Genomic DNA, 13,880 nt, shown 5'->3' on the forward strand with positions numbered 1-13,880 from the left:
CAAAAATTAAAAATATTATTTTTTAAATTTATTCACATAAAAATGATTTGGTATATATCAGTATAGTAGTGTTCAAGTTTTTTTTTAAAGCAAGGCAAACAGTTAAACACTTTCAAAATAAAGATTTTGGCACTTCAGTCTTAACCTAGACTTAAGGACTACCTTACTAATTTTACAGCAATGTGATGAAATGAGAAAATTGCTAGACAACAAAGAAGTATTCAACAAATATAGATATATGATGAACTGAATGAAATGAAATAGAATTTTCATTATTTTCATTCAGCAACTTCAATTCCTTTAGAACCAATTTTACATAATAAAACACTTTTCATTCTAATATACTAGTATTTTTTACACTTATTTATAAATCTATAAAAATGTATTTAAGCCATACTGTTTAGTTCATTTTGTCCTGATAAGTAATGCTTTATTATACTATATTATGAACTTAACTTATAACAAAGCAAAGATATTTATACTTTTTAATGCACCGTGCACAAAATAAAATAATAAAAACAAACAAATAACCTAAATAACTTTTAATTTAGTTATTGGATTTTTACACACTAAGATATAATTTTAATATTTTAACTAACTTTAATTATGAAACTCTTTAATTATGAAAGTTAATCTAACTTTAATTAAGAAAGTTAATTTAGGCTGACAATATTTTAAGTTACAAAACTAATGATGAAAATGTACATTTGCTGAATAAACATACTTTTTGTAATACATTTGCCCCTAAAAATATCAATATTGAAAATATAGTTCCAATAAGAAAGATATCAGAAGTTTAGTAAATTTTATATTATATTCACTTTTTGCTTAGCTCACCATATGTCTAGAACCGTTCCAGGGAATCAAAAAGTTTTTCCTACAATTATAACTCATTCATTCAAAGAAAATTTCAAGGTAACTGTAATTTTTTTTAATAATAATTTTAATATTTTATTATCTAATACAATTGCAATCAGGAAAAAAATGAGTATTAAAATAAACAAATGTTTGCACCATTTTAAACAATTTAATTTTAAATGGCACAATCAAAAATTTTAAAACAATTAGTCATATAATTTCTGAGTTATGGGATTCAGAAAAAAGTTGCAAATCTTAATTTTTCATTTTTAGAACACCATTTGATTGACGTCTTCAAAATGTTTCATTTTGTCATTTCAATAAAATTTAAAATTTCGAAAACTTTTGCATATCTTGTAGTTCATAAGTTGTATTACAATCATTATATTAAATGATAAAAATAAAAATTAATGATAGAAAATTTTTTTGCTTCTTTGGTAAAATAAGATAATAGTTTGTAAAAGTTTTTTATTCGCACAAATAGTTCTAAAGATAAAGAAAAAATACGAAAAAAGTAGAACTGACAATAAAGAAAAGACATTTTTCAATGCTCTACTGACTAAACTACTAAAAAAATAATAATAAATTTGCAGCAAACCCCCATAATTTTAAAGTTTAAAAACTAATCTGAAGAAAAAAAAGTTTGGTTTATTCAGAAAAAAAAGCATTCTTGTTGTCCTTTTTTGCAATTTAAAACATCATTTGCACAAATTTATTAGCATATTTAAAGTTAAATCCTTAAAATTATATCTTAGAAAATAAAAACCCGATCATTAGATCAAAAGCTGTTCCATTTTTAATTATTCGTACATTGTAGAGGCATCAATAAAATAAATTAAGTTTCCATAAATGCTTCGTATTGTTATGAAGAAAAAAAATTATCAAATACAAAAATATATATATAATTCAAAAACAACAACAATATAAATCTTCAATGTATACATCACATTAGATTAGATGTATACATCATATGACATCATATTAGAATTTATAATGAATAGATATAAACATTTAATAACTTAACAAAAACAATTTCTTGACTCATTACCATGACAGTGTTAAAGTAAATGCTATCACATGATATAAATTTCAGATAGTGCACTAGTTATGTGACATGATAGTTCAACTGGTAAAACAGTGAAATCATCAATTCCTGTAGTGTTTGAGGCTTGCAATATTCCTCCAACCAACTGAAAACACAAGCAGAGAGTTCTCCAAAATTTGAAATAGATACTGCTGAATTGAAAGATTGAAATAAAGTGTCACACACTGCCTGGAACTAAAATGAAGCAAAAATAAGTTCAATTATTAAACAATATGAATACAAAATTTCAATGTTCATCTGTGTTCGAGCAAAGTAACTATGCACACATTCTTAGAAGATAAAATACTTAATTTACAAGTTCTTGAATTTGGGAATTGACATTTTACATGAATTAACAACTATAACATTTCATTTTCATGCTGAACAGTATGATATATTTCAACATGGTTATTTTTAGATTCTTCTGAGTTACAGATTTATCAAAGTGACTTTTGCTTGAATGTCAATTTGTATACTTTCATTATAAAAATACAGAGTTCATGTCAAATAATTCTTATCTGACAAAGAAGCATTTTTATTTTTTATTTTTAAAAGTATGATTGAACAAAAATGAGGATACATAGGAGAAGAATTTCTAATGTCACACTAAAGTGTGACATTAGAAATTGACAGTCTAGGAACAATTTAAATATTTTCCATAAAGCTAAAAGATTTTTTTCTTTTTGTTATATTGTGTGGGTACTCAACTTAAAAGTGTCTATTTAATCAAATCATAAATTACCAGATTTTAAAGATTTACATCAAATAAAATCTCATCAATTGACAATTTTGGAAGATATTTATGGAAAGAATTTGCATTTTTCTAGTAGAATTAGTAATATTGCTGAAATTATAAAAAACTCTGAAAGCCTTCTTCATACATTTTATATATTTGCTTAAATGTTAAAACTGTGTTATCACATACTACTTCTAAAAATCTCTGTAGTGTTTTTTATTTTCTTTATTTACTTAAAATTATTTTAGACCAGTGTAATTTTTACTTATTTTTAGTGCAGTCATAAAAAAAATGAAAAATATTTTCAGAAGAATCAAACAGAAAAAAAAAAACATTCAGTTAATGTCCCGAATTTATAAAAAACAAAAATAGCAATTTAATGAGGATGCATTTCTTTTTAGTGTAATAACAGCACCTCAAAATAAAACACAACTAATATTTTAAAATAAGAATTTTGGAAAAATAACATTTTTTTTAGCAAAAACGAAAACCAAACACTAGTATGAAACAATTAGTCACCTCTGACATTATTAAAACCTAATATTTAATAACAGAAATATGAACAGTGGAACCTTATTCTAAATACAACTCACCACTTGAAATTTCATGTCCTCACTAACTTTATTAGAGTTTTTATTTGGTTGGCTTTGATGAACTTTAACAATAGCTTCATAGTTTCTGCAAATGATGAAAAAAAAGCATTAGGAAGCTTATTAAGAGTATTCTATCAGTAGATAATTTTTAATAATAAAATATGAAAGGAAAAAAAACAGATTTTCTTTTTATACCCTTAACTAAACATTATGCTTTTAAAGACGTTTTACTTTTCTTTACAACACTAAAGGAAAGAATGTAAGAAATGATCATATTAAATTAAATTTTCAACAATTATCTTTCATATAAAATAATAAAAACATGATAAAAAATTATAAAAACATGATTAAAAAAAGAATAACAAAAATTAAATTTGCAGTAGTCAAAAATGAATAATATGTTTTATCATTCTGAGTAGCTGCGTAGAAAAAGACAATTTTTCTATAAATATGCATTGCTCTTACAATGTTCACATTTAAGGAATAAGAAAGGAAATCAAATTTAAAATGGAAAATATTATTATTTTATAAAGCACTAATCATAATTTTAAATAATAAAAAAATTCTGAATCAATAATATTTTTAAATAAGACCGTATCAAATCACTGTATTATAAAATAACATAAGAAAATATGTCATATGAAACAACAGAGCAATATGAAATATGTTATATGAAACAACAAAGGCATATAAAACACGCATATCAAACAACAGAGATTCAAGCCATTGCATCGTGCAAAGTGTTCCAGAATAAAATAATATTCTCGCCAGCTTGATGCCTCACTGATGAGATTAAATGCTTTTGGCAGAAATTTTCTTTGAATTTGGATCAACTATTTTCCTCTTTAGCACTAGTTAGATGCAACAGCTTAATACTTTTGGAAAAATTCAGAAAAACAATTCTAATCTATCGAATATTTAATAATACAATAAATTCTTATTCAAAACAACTAATATTACGCATCAATTCAAACTTAGCCACTTCCCTGATTATCCTGAGTTAACTCGGGTATTCAGGTTACCTGAGTTAACTCAGGTAATCTTATTAACCTTCCCTGATTATCCTGAGTTAACTCGCGTATTCAGGTTACCTGAGTTAACTCAGGTAATCTTATTAACCTTCCCTGATTATCCTGAGTTAACTCGGGTATTCAGATTACCTGAGTTAACTCAGGTAATCTTATTAACCTTCCCTGATTATCCTGAGTTAACTCGGGTATTCAGGTTACCTGAGTTAACTCGGTTGTTGCTGTTCATGTATTCAGAACAGCAACATTATAAATATTTTCAAATATTACAAATATTTATATGTTGACAAAAATTGGGAATATAGCACGATTTGTTTTGTCAGTACATTTCGCTTTATCACAGATTTACTCAGCCGGAAGAAGAAAAATAATAATAATAATAATCTGCTGTGATTGGAAGTTTGCCAAGTTTTGTTTGAGAGTTCGGCTGTTGTATTATCGGACTGCACACGTCTTTAGTGTAATTATATATACGATGGTTGCTGAATTTGCGTAGAAAAAAAAGAGTAAAAAAAATGGCACACCACTTCACTAGCATTTGGAAGTATTACTTTGTGTTGTCCCTTGTTTTAAAAACTATCATACAAGGACTAATATTTAACTTTTTTCATTCGCCCGAGGTAACTTGGAACTGATGGCAAATTAAATGTTTTTCACACATGAAAAAATTAAAGTTTCTACTTGTTTAGTTTTATTTCCTTGTATTAATAAAATAAAAAAATATGCTGATTTTTTGAATTTTTTTTTCTTCAAAAAAATTGATAAGAGAAGCTGTTAAAGGAAATTTTAAATTCAAAGCAATTTTGCAAATAAAATTTAGTTTGGGAACAAATCTAGCAATATTCTGAGAAAAATACTTGTTTTTAATACAAGTTGGAACATATTTGGCTAAATTTTTAAACAAAAATATCTATTTTGAAGCACAATTGGGATGAATTACAACATAGCTTTAAATACTACATAGCCTTGGTGCAAATTGAGTCATCTCAAACCGATTGGAATATAGTGAATCAGCTAAAATGAATTGGAGCAGCGATGAGAGGATTAATACATTTAAGATGGCCTGGGACAGCAATCACAATTTAGAGCAGAAACATAAGTTTGTTATTTAAATTCTCTTCAATAATAGTTAAAATTAAATATAATAAATTTGAAAAAACCCTAAAAAAAATAATTACATAACTAAGATTTCAGAAATAAAGAGTAATATGCTAAATAAATAATCTCACGTTTTCATGATTTCCAAGGCTCTAACTTCCTTTCTCAATGCAACCAGTTCCTCGTCTTGTTTCTTCTTTTGTTGAAGGAGGAAGTGAATGTAATCAATTGCTAAACAAAATAAAATAATATTGAATAAGCAATAAACAATTTATAATAGTGTAATGGACTCTTTTTAAATTAAACTAAGAGTAATATTCGATCAAAAGACGTTGATTTGTTAAACTATTTGAATAATCTAAGATGGAAATAAACAAAAAAAACAAAGCATTAAAAAATTAAAACTTACCAGAAATACTTAATTTTACTGTTAATATTAATAAGTGTTAGTTTCTTTAAAAAAAAAAATATTACAAAACCATAACTTACCAGAAAATTTACTTCATTTTACTGTTAAATTTGATGCAAGATCACTTACGATAAAAACACAAAGCATTATCTTAATCACTTCACAGATTAAATTTGAGTACAGTTGGATGATCTGAATATAAGGGAGATCAGCAAATTTTGGATAAAGGAAAATTCTGGGTATTTCAGTGACAAAAATTTATTTTTAATATTAATTTATTTTCTAGCCATGCCTCAAAAATAAATACTGCAATCAACAGTTATAAAAATCAAAATAATAATAAAGGAGGGAAGTCCTATTAATACTTGCATGCAAAAATTATCAAAGTCATCAGTAAATAATAAAAACTGAAATTGCAAAATGGGAACAAAGCACAAGAGAGAAACATTAAAAAAAATTGTACCATCCATTTTCATTATTTATTGCTGAAATTTTCGATATTTTCATATTACAATATTTACTTGAAAAATGCAGCACCATAAAAGAGACATCAACAGAAAAAAAACTTAGATAAATCAGAATAGCTACTAATAGGTAGGTACTTTCTTTATTTTGTATTAGAGCTGCACAATGCGGTATAGGCGGCGGTCTGGGATACATCTCGACAAAGGATACAAAGACATGCCATCACAATCTGTGAGGTCACTTCCCCAATTTAAACATAGATCTGAAGAGGAAGGAAATTTTCTCCAGATCCATATACTTATGGTGCTGCTCAGCAACCGACCACAGGACTTTTGATTACACAGATTTTACAAACATGTGTATCACATGTACTCGGGAGGTCCCAGCGGAACGGAGGATCGAACCTCTGACCCTCCGGACCAGAGTCCGATTCTCCAACCACTGAGCTACCACAACCCGAACTACTATAAGAAAAATAATAACATAACTTTGGAAATCCATTTTTAAAAACTTCGGAAACATGTGGAAAAATTTTCTTTCAAAGTATAATTTATTAGCTATTTAGTAGTTTTATTTATTTTTATGTTACATTTATTATTTTTCTATAAGCTACTGATAGAAAAATAATAAATGTAACAAAATACTATGTAATAAAAAATACTATAGTTAATGAATTCTAATTTTAAAGAAATATTTTCATAGATTTCCAAAGCAATGTAAAAATAATTGACATATAATAACAGATCTATGATTTTGTTCTGTGCCACATTCTTTCCTTGTTTCTCTTAAAATTTAGAAAACAAAAAAGAATACAACCTAACCCTAGGCACTGTTTATTCCAAGAGGTAAGGAATAATTTTATACCAGATTAGGAATTTAAAAAAAGAAATATTAGGTCATCAAAAAATTGTAAAAAAAAATAATACTACTTGTGAAACTGGATTCTTTTTCAGGAAATTGTAAGAAAGAATATAATAATAACTATAATTTTTATTAAATATACTTACATTTTTGAAGTATTGCAGCTTTGCTCAGCTTATAACTACTTATACTATCTTGCTGATGACAAGTTGGAACAAGTGATTGTAAATCTTCATAGCCTCTCTAAAAAATATTTTTATACAAAAAATATTAAAAAAATTATAAAAAAATATTATAATTAATTATTATGAAACAGCTCTCAAAAATAAATAATCCCTTTTAGTGATTATAAAGTTTTAATAAGTAAAACTCCTAAAGCAGAAAGGGCTAAAATTGGAACAATCAAAGCCTATGCAGGACAATTTATTTTTGAAACAGAACTAATTACAGTCAGGTTCCTAAAGACATTTTATACAAACGTAATCTGATGCTTAATTAATTAAGGTTATTTTTATTTATTTATTTTCAAATTTAGTGCACAAAATTAAAAGATTTGACTCTTAAATGATGGTTATAATTTAATTAGAGAAAAATGCCTGCTCATCTTTAATGATAAAATACGATTTCTTTTGATCAAAAATCTTGTTGCAATACATTAACTTTAAGCTAGGTTCTGAGAATGAAACAAAATTAAATAATGAAGAAAATGAACTTATATTTATTATTTCTCTCTTTTATAACAAATGAGCACCATCAAAAAATCTGAACATTTTACAAAGTGTGTCTAATATGAAAACTTCAATTTAAAGAAAATAAGAATATAGCAAGTTAACATATTGAACATTTACAGTAAGTATTTATATCAAAGATGTACTTAAATTGAAGACAGAACAAGAGTTTAAACAACTAGATAACTTCCATGGATAATTTTCATAGCAAAGGTAAACCGCATGTCACAAAAATAAAATATAACATGTCATACTTCAGGAAGTTCTATTAGAATAAATAAAAATAAATACAAAAATAATCCATTCAACTGCAAGTAAATATACTTAATATAACTTGCGATAAAATTATGCTTAGTAACCATTTTTGAGGCATTTATAAAAGCGTCTACAATAGCCTTTCTTTAACCCCTACAACACTTAATAAATCGTTGACAAATTCAAAGGAATGAATACATTGGTTTTTTTTCAAAAAATTTTATATAAAAATTTATTTTTAAAAAGCACATTCCTTATAAAAACAATTTAAAAAGATTAGAAATTCATTTTATTATTGAATATATTAAGTTTATGATATTTTTGGCAAAGATATTTTTTAACACAGGTTTTTTATAAATTTAAGGCAAGTTTTATGTTACATCAAAGTGTTGCACAAGTAAGCGATTTAGTATCTGCTAAAAAGAACAAACATTTGTCAATTATTATATTAGAGTTAATATTAATATATAGTTATGTTATGCAATGATGAAAACAAGTTTTTAATTAATTTACATAGTGACCTATTTTTTTAAATAAGACAAAATTAGTAAGTTTCACATATTTTTGAACATAAACATAAAACTACATTTTAAAACAAATTTTCACTAGGCACCTATTTATGAAAGTAAACTAAAACAAAGCAGAGGATTTGCAAACATCCTTTTCTTAAGTTTAGATCATCCAGGCGCTCTCCATTATTTAAAATAAGTCTTGAAATTTAGTATTTCAGTGCTGAAATTACATATGGGTTAAAAGGCTGTTATTTAAACTTTTACATAAATATGTAGTGATAAAATTGGTAACAAACAAAGTAATGTTTAAATTATGATAACAAAATAGATATAATTGTGAATTGATTGTACTTTTATAGCATCACGTCTCTTTTGCTCTGCTTGAGTGTGGGCTTCACGTCTCCGTTCCTTATAGGTTAAAGTAGGCTTATCATCACTGTCTTCATCATCTATAAAATAAAATAAAAATATATAAATGGAAAATAATGAAATAAAAATCGGATGCAGAAAGATTGAATTTTTATGAAAGCAACAAAAATAATAAAATAAAATATATAAAACACTAAAAAAAATTGTTAATGAATTGAAAAGAAACTCTTTTTGTTATACTTTTATTTTTGCTAAATCTTCTTTTCATAAAACTAAATTGATCAGTATAGCTATAAAAAACTTATTTTAATTACAAAGTTTCCAAAAAAAAATTAATGTTAACTTTTCTCATAGACTAATTATCAAGTGGGCAATTCTGTGGTGCCGGACATAAAAAATAAACACAAATTTCTTAGAAAAGCTCTCTTTCAAAATATAAGTTAAATTTAGAATCATCTAATTTTAATATCAAATATATAGGACATCATAACCTATCAAAAAACAATTTGTTTTATATAAACTGAAAATGATGACTTAAATGAATTAAACTGCCTGTTTCGGACATAAATCACACGAAAGCAAAATATGAGTATTCATTTACAAATTTTCCAAAATTCTACAAATTTCTTTATAAATTAAATGTAAACTTCACTGAATTTTGAAGCTGATATTTGAATAAAAAATTTTAGGCAGTTCTTAACTTATAAAATATGATATATAATTAACTTGAAATTTTTTACTTTGGGGTCGGATGTAAATTCTTTAGATTGGATGCATGTGTCATTTAATGATAACAATTTTAAATACTGAAAACTACTTTAATTTTTATCTTAATACTATAAACATTATTTTTTTCATTAACTCGCTTCTTAAAATTTAATTATGACTTCTTGAAATGAAAATTTAGATATGACTGCTCCTGTACCTTCAAGAGGACCAAAATTTATATTAAAAAAGGTAATTTATAAAGTAAGTATTATTTGCTTAGATGTGTTTGAAACAAAATGATATTTATAGGGCCAAAATACCATACAGTGATAACTAAAGAATGAATGTTATCGTTGTGTCCTCTGTGGCATTAAGAAAAACAGGTAAACAAACCAATGTCAATTGACCTGGCCAAAGACCATAAATCTTTTATAGTAAGTTATATTAAAATTTATATTTATATAATTATATTTATAATTATATATTAATTATATTTATATAGAATTTATATTTATATAAAATTTATATTTATATAAAATTTATATTTATATAAAATTTATATAAAATATAAATATCCCTCTGATAGGTCACAACCTAAATTGATTAGTAGATATTTTTGGTTTCTTTATTGATAGAAATTATTGATCTTTCATCAATAAAGACCATATTTCCTACTCATTAGCTTTAACTTTATAAAAAAATCAATGTACTAATGATTGACTACATATTATTGTTATGATTTTTATGTGATGTTATCAATTTGTTATGAGAAGAAATAATCAATTGAAATATAAAGATTTTATATTTTCAAAGTTACTTAGAAAAAACATGTAGCTATAGATTGAAACTTGAATTTATGCATTTCGATAAATATATACCTAAAGATGACCCAGCATCGATAAAGATCAACCTAATTATTTAACTGATTAAAGTCATATATGACTATATAACATGTTTATAAAAATAAAACATATATGTTTTATTTATAAAATAAATTATTATAAGCAATACCTGAATTATGAGCTGATGATGAGTTGAATAGGTCAAGAGATCCAGCTGATGATGTGCTAGAAAATGAATAGCGTAATGAACCTGTATGAGGACTGAGCAGGTCATTTTCAGAACCTAAATTTAAAACACATTTTAAAAAATTAAAAAATAGACATCATTTACGGATTAATTAAAATAATTTAAGAGAAAGCTTTAAAATATGAAAGTGTCAGACTACTAAGATATTTTACTTAATGTAAATAAATAATTCAAAACCTTCTTGCGAAATAATTTAATCAAAAAAATTTTGTGCTGAATATAATAAAAATTTAAACTTAGAAGAGTAAGAAACAATCTTAAAAAATAAAATTAATCGAAAGAAAGTACTTAAAAAAAACATATATTTTGACATGAAAAATTTATTAATATCAAGTGAATATTTTATGTACCTTAATAATGCTTGTCCACTACTTTCTGCATGCTAAGTGGATTCTTAATTGAAACATTTAAAAAAAAAATGTTTTAAACTAAATAAATCATACATAAAAGCTCAATTATTTAATCATTATTGATCAAAGTACTTGTCATCATCACACACTCATAATCTCAATTGTCACAAGAAGTCGCTATTTTTTCGAAAAAGCCCAGCTCACTTGGGTTTTCAATCATTTATCCAGGTTTTTATAGAAAACTTTTTTTTTCCAGAACAACTTTAAACTTTAGACCATTAAAATATCACATTATAAAATTAATTAACTAGTAAAATAAATTATTGACCAATCCATGAAAATACATGTGTATTTATTGGTTTACTATTTATCACAACTTTAAGACACACATGTTCAGGGGAAAAAAATTCATGAAAAAAATAAAATTAAACAACTGAAAAGGATTTTTATGCAACACAAATCAAAATCAAGAAAACTTAATAGAAGAAACTATCAAATACTTCAGATAATACAATATTTAATATTTTCAAAAAAATTTTAAAAACATGAACTTAAAGTGCAAAAATATTTATTTTCTGTCTTTTCCATGCACCAAATTATTTCTAATTTTTGATTGCACTAAACCATGTGCAGAAAATACAATTAAACATCTCACGCAGGCAAAAGTTGACTATTATTTTTTTTTTCTTTTATTCTGTTACTTCATAAAAATTAGAATTTCAAAAATATCTTCCACTATTCCATGAGGGACATTTAAGATACACTTTCCTGGGAAGAAAGGACTGCCCTAGCTACGAGCTTCAATAAATGTTATTAGATTATTAGAATTTTCTTCTTAGCTTAATCAAAAGTTTCTTTCTTTTCATATTCATTTAATTTTATCCACAGAAATGAGGATCAATCAAATATGGCAGAAAACAAAGATCTTATCACTTGGTTCTTGCATTGAATAAAAAAGTTTAATTTTTTTTTCATACATAGTTAAAAGCAGTCCTGATAGCAGTATGAATAATAACATATAGTATAAAGAACAGCCACTAAAATTCTATTAAAGTTAAACACAGGTAATTTGAAAATAGCTCCCTTTCCCTACCTAAAATTAAACAAGTAAATAAACTTAAAATTTTACACATAAAATGTTAGAAAAAATGTTTAGAAAAAAAATGTTAGAAAAAAAAATTAAATTTAAATCATAGATTTTTTTCACTTGGTTTTTTCAAAAAAAAAAACTCCAAGTGATTTAAATTAAGCTGCTTTAAATCAGCAGACCTCAAAAACATCTATCATAAAAGTAAAATGTTTGATAAATAAATAATTATTATTAATTTTGCTGCAACATTTTATTTGTTTTTGTTATTTACCAAAATATTTAATGCACTTTTAAATTACTAATAGCTTCAACACATTATTCTAAGAAATATAAATTTTCTTCAAAATAATTATTTTTTCTAACTAAAAATTAAATTAAAATCATTAATGCAATGATTTTAAATGAGGTTTCATTAAGCCTGACTAAAAATTAAAAGGACAAAAATAGAAAGGATAGATCTTATGGTACTTGGCATGGATACAAATATATATATATATTTATATATCCCTGAAACAGAAAATTGGGATTCAGGGAGTTGTACAGATGAAGGCAGCTCCATAATTTTGTGACCAATGGCATGGTGGCAGAAATGCTGTCATTATTGCGTACCAAACGCTTTTACTCCCTAAACAAGCTGGGTGGTATTTAAGTCACAGCTAGGGATCAAACTTCTGTTCTTCAAAATGACAGCTCAACTTCTTAATCACTAAGCAATCATTTAATATGAAGTACATATGTAAATCTTGTACAAAATTTAATTTCAGTCTTTTGCGTAAATTCTTCTAAATCCTTGTAAATAAATATTTCATTCGTATACTTGGTATCTATAACTGCAATATCAGTAGAACTTATTACCACATTCAATTAATGGGGTCCCCAATTAATCATCCTTGAATGATTTTTTTAGAAACCAAACCCCAATAAAAAAAAACATGTAAGAACCAATACTAAGTAGAATAAAATAAAACTAGAAAAGATTTTTAGAACAAAAATCTAAAACATTTTAGAATGCAGCTCAATTTACCAGAGTCAAACTTTGATTCTGTAAAGTGTGATTCAGCCATCTAATATGTTACAATCTCCTCAGCAATGAAACTGAAAACAAAAATTAATGAAATTTAGACATATTTTTGAAAAATGAATAAATGATGTTTTATGAATTTGTAGCCTTAAGAAAAAATAAAATCTAAAGTTTAATTAACAAATTTAATGGCAAATTTTTACACTTTCCTTTTTAACATAATAGTAAATTAATGATAAAAAAACTGAACAGAGATGCATATGATATTAGATTACATTATTAAACTTCTATTTTTTAAAAATTAGCTACTTAACAAAGATGGTTACAAATATATATAAGATAAGCAATCAAGACAGATTAAGTAATCTAATTTTGTTCACAGTTTTTCTTTACAGAAATGTTCATTGTTCACAGAAAAATAAAAATGATTATACAACATTAATTAAAAATAGATTTAATTACTTTAAAAAAAGTCAGGATTTAAAAGAAATTTCTGCTTATGATCAACCATACCATCGAATAAAATATTTTATCAAAACAAACAATTAGTCAGAGGTGGGGTGAAGTATCTTTTTCTATAACATTCAGCATAATTTTAGCTTTTAACTTACTACTCTCGGTAGAAA

General features: G+C 25.1%; 1 protein-coding gene across 2 annotated transcripts; it reads right to left on the reverse strand.

Annotated features, from left to right (window-relative positions):
- Positions 1-724: 724 nt before the first annotated feature.
- Positions 725-13,820, reverse strand: LOC107456067 (max-like protein X). Of its 2 annotated transcripts, none has more exons than XM_016073829.4 (8): positions 13,717-13,820; positions 13,258-13,328; positions 10,716-10,829; positions 8,979-9,076; positions 7,279-7,375; positions 5,529-5,628; positions 3,272-3,356; positions 725-2,137 (listed from the first exon to the last, which is right to left on the reverse strand). In XM_016073829.4, the coding sequence occupies exons 2-8, from the start codon at positions 13,295-13,297 to the stop codon at positions 1,964-1,966; spliced, it is 708 nt and encodes a 235-aa protein (XP_015929315.1). In that variant the 5' UTR covers positions 13,298-13,328; positions 13,717-13,820; the 3' UTR covers positions 725-1,963. The 2 variants fall into 2 exon arrangements, with proteins under 2 accessions (XP_015929315.1, XP_015929316.1); XM_016073830.4 differs by having other exon boundaries at positions 1,280-2,137; positions 13,768-13,812.
- Positions 13,821-13,880: the final 60 nt, after the last annotated feature.

The sequence above is a fragment of the Parasteatoda tepidariorum genome, chromosome 6, assembly GCF_982258835.1.
Source record: "Parasteatoda tepidariorum strain Cologne lab strain chromosome 6, Ptep-v5.0, whole genome shotgun sequence".
In the NCBI taxonomy this organism is placed as follows: Eukaryota; Metazoa; Arthropoda; class Arachnida; order Araneae; family Theridiidae; genus Parasteatoda; species Parasteatoda tepidariorum.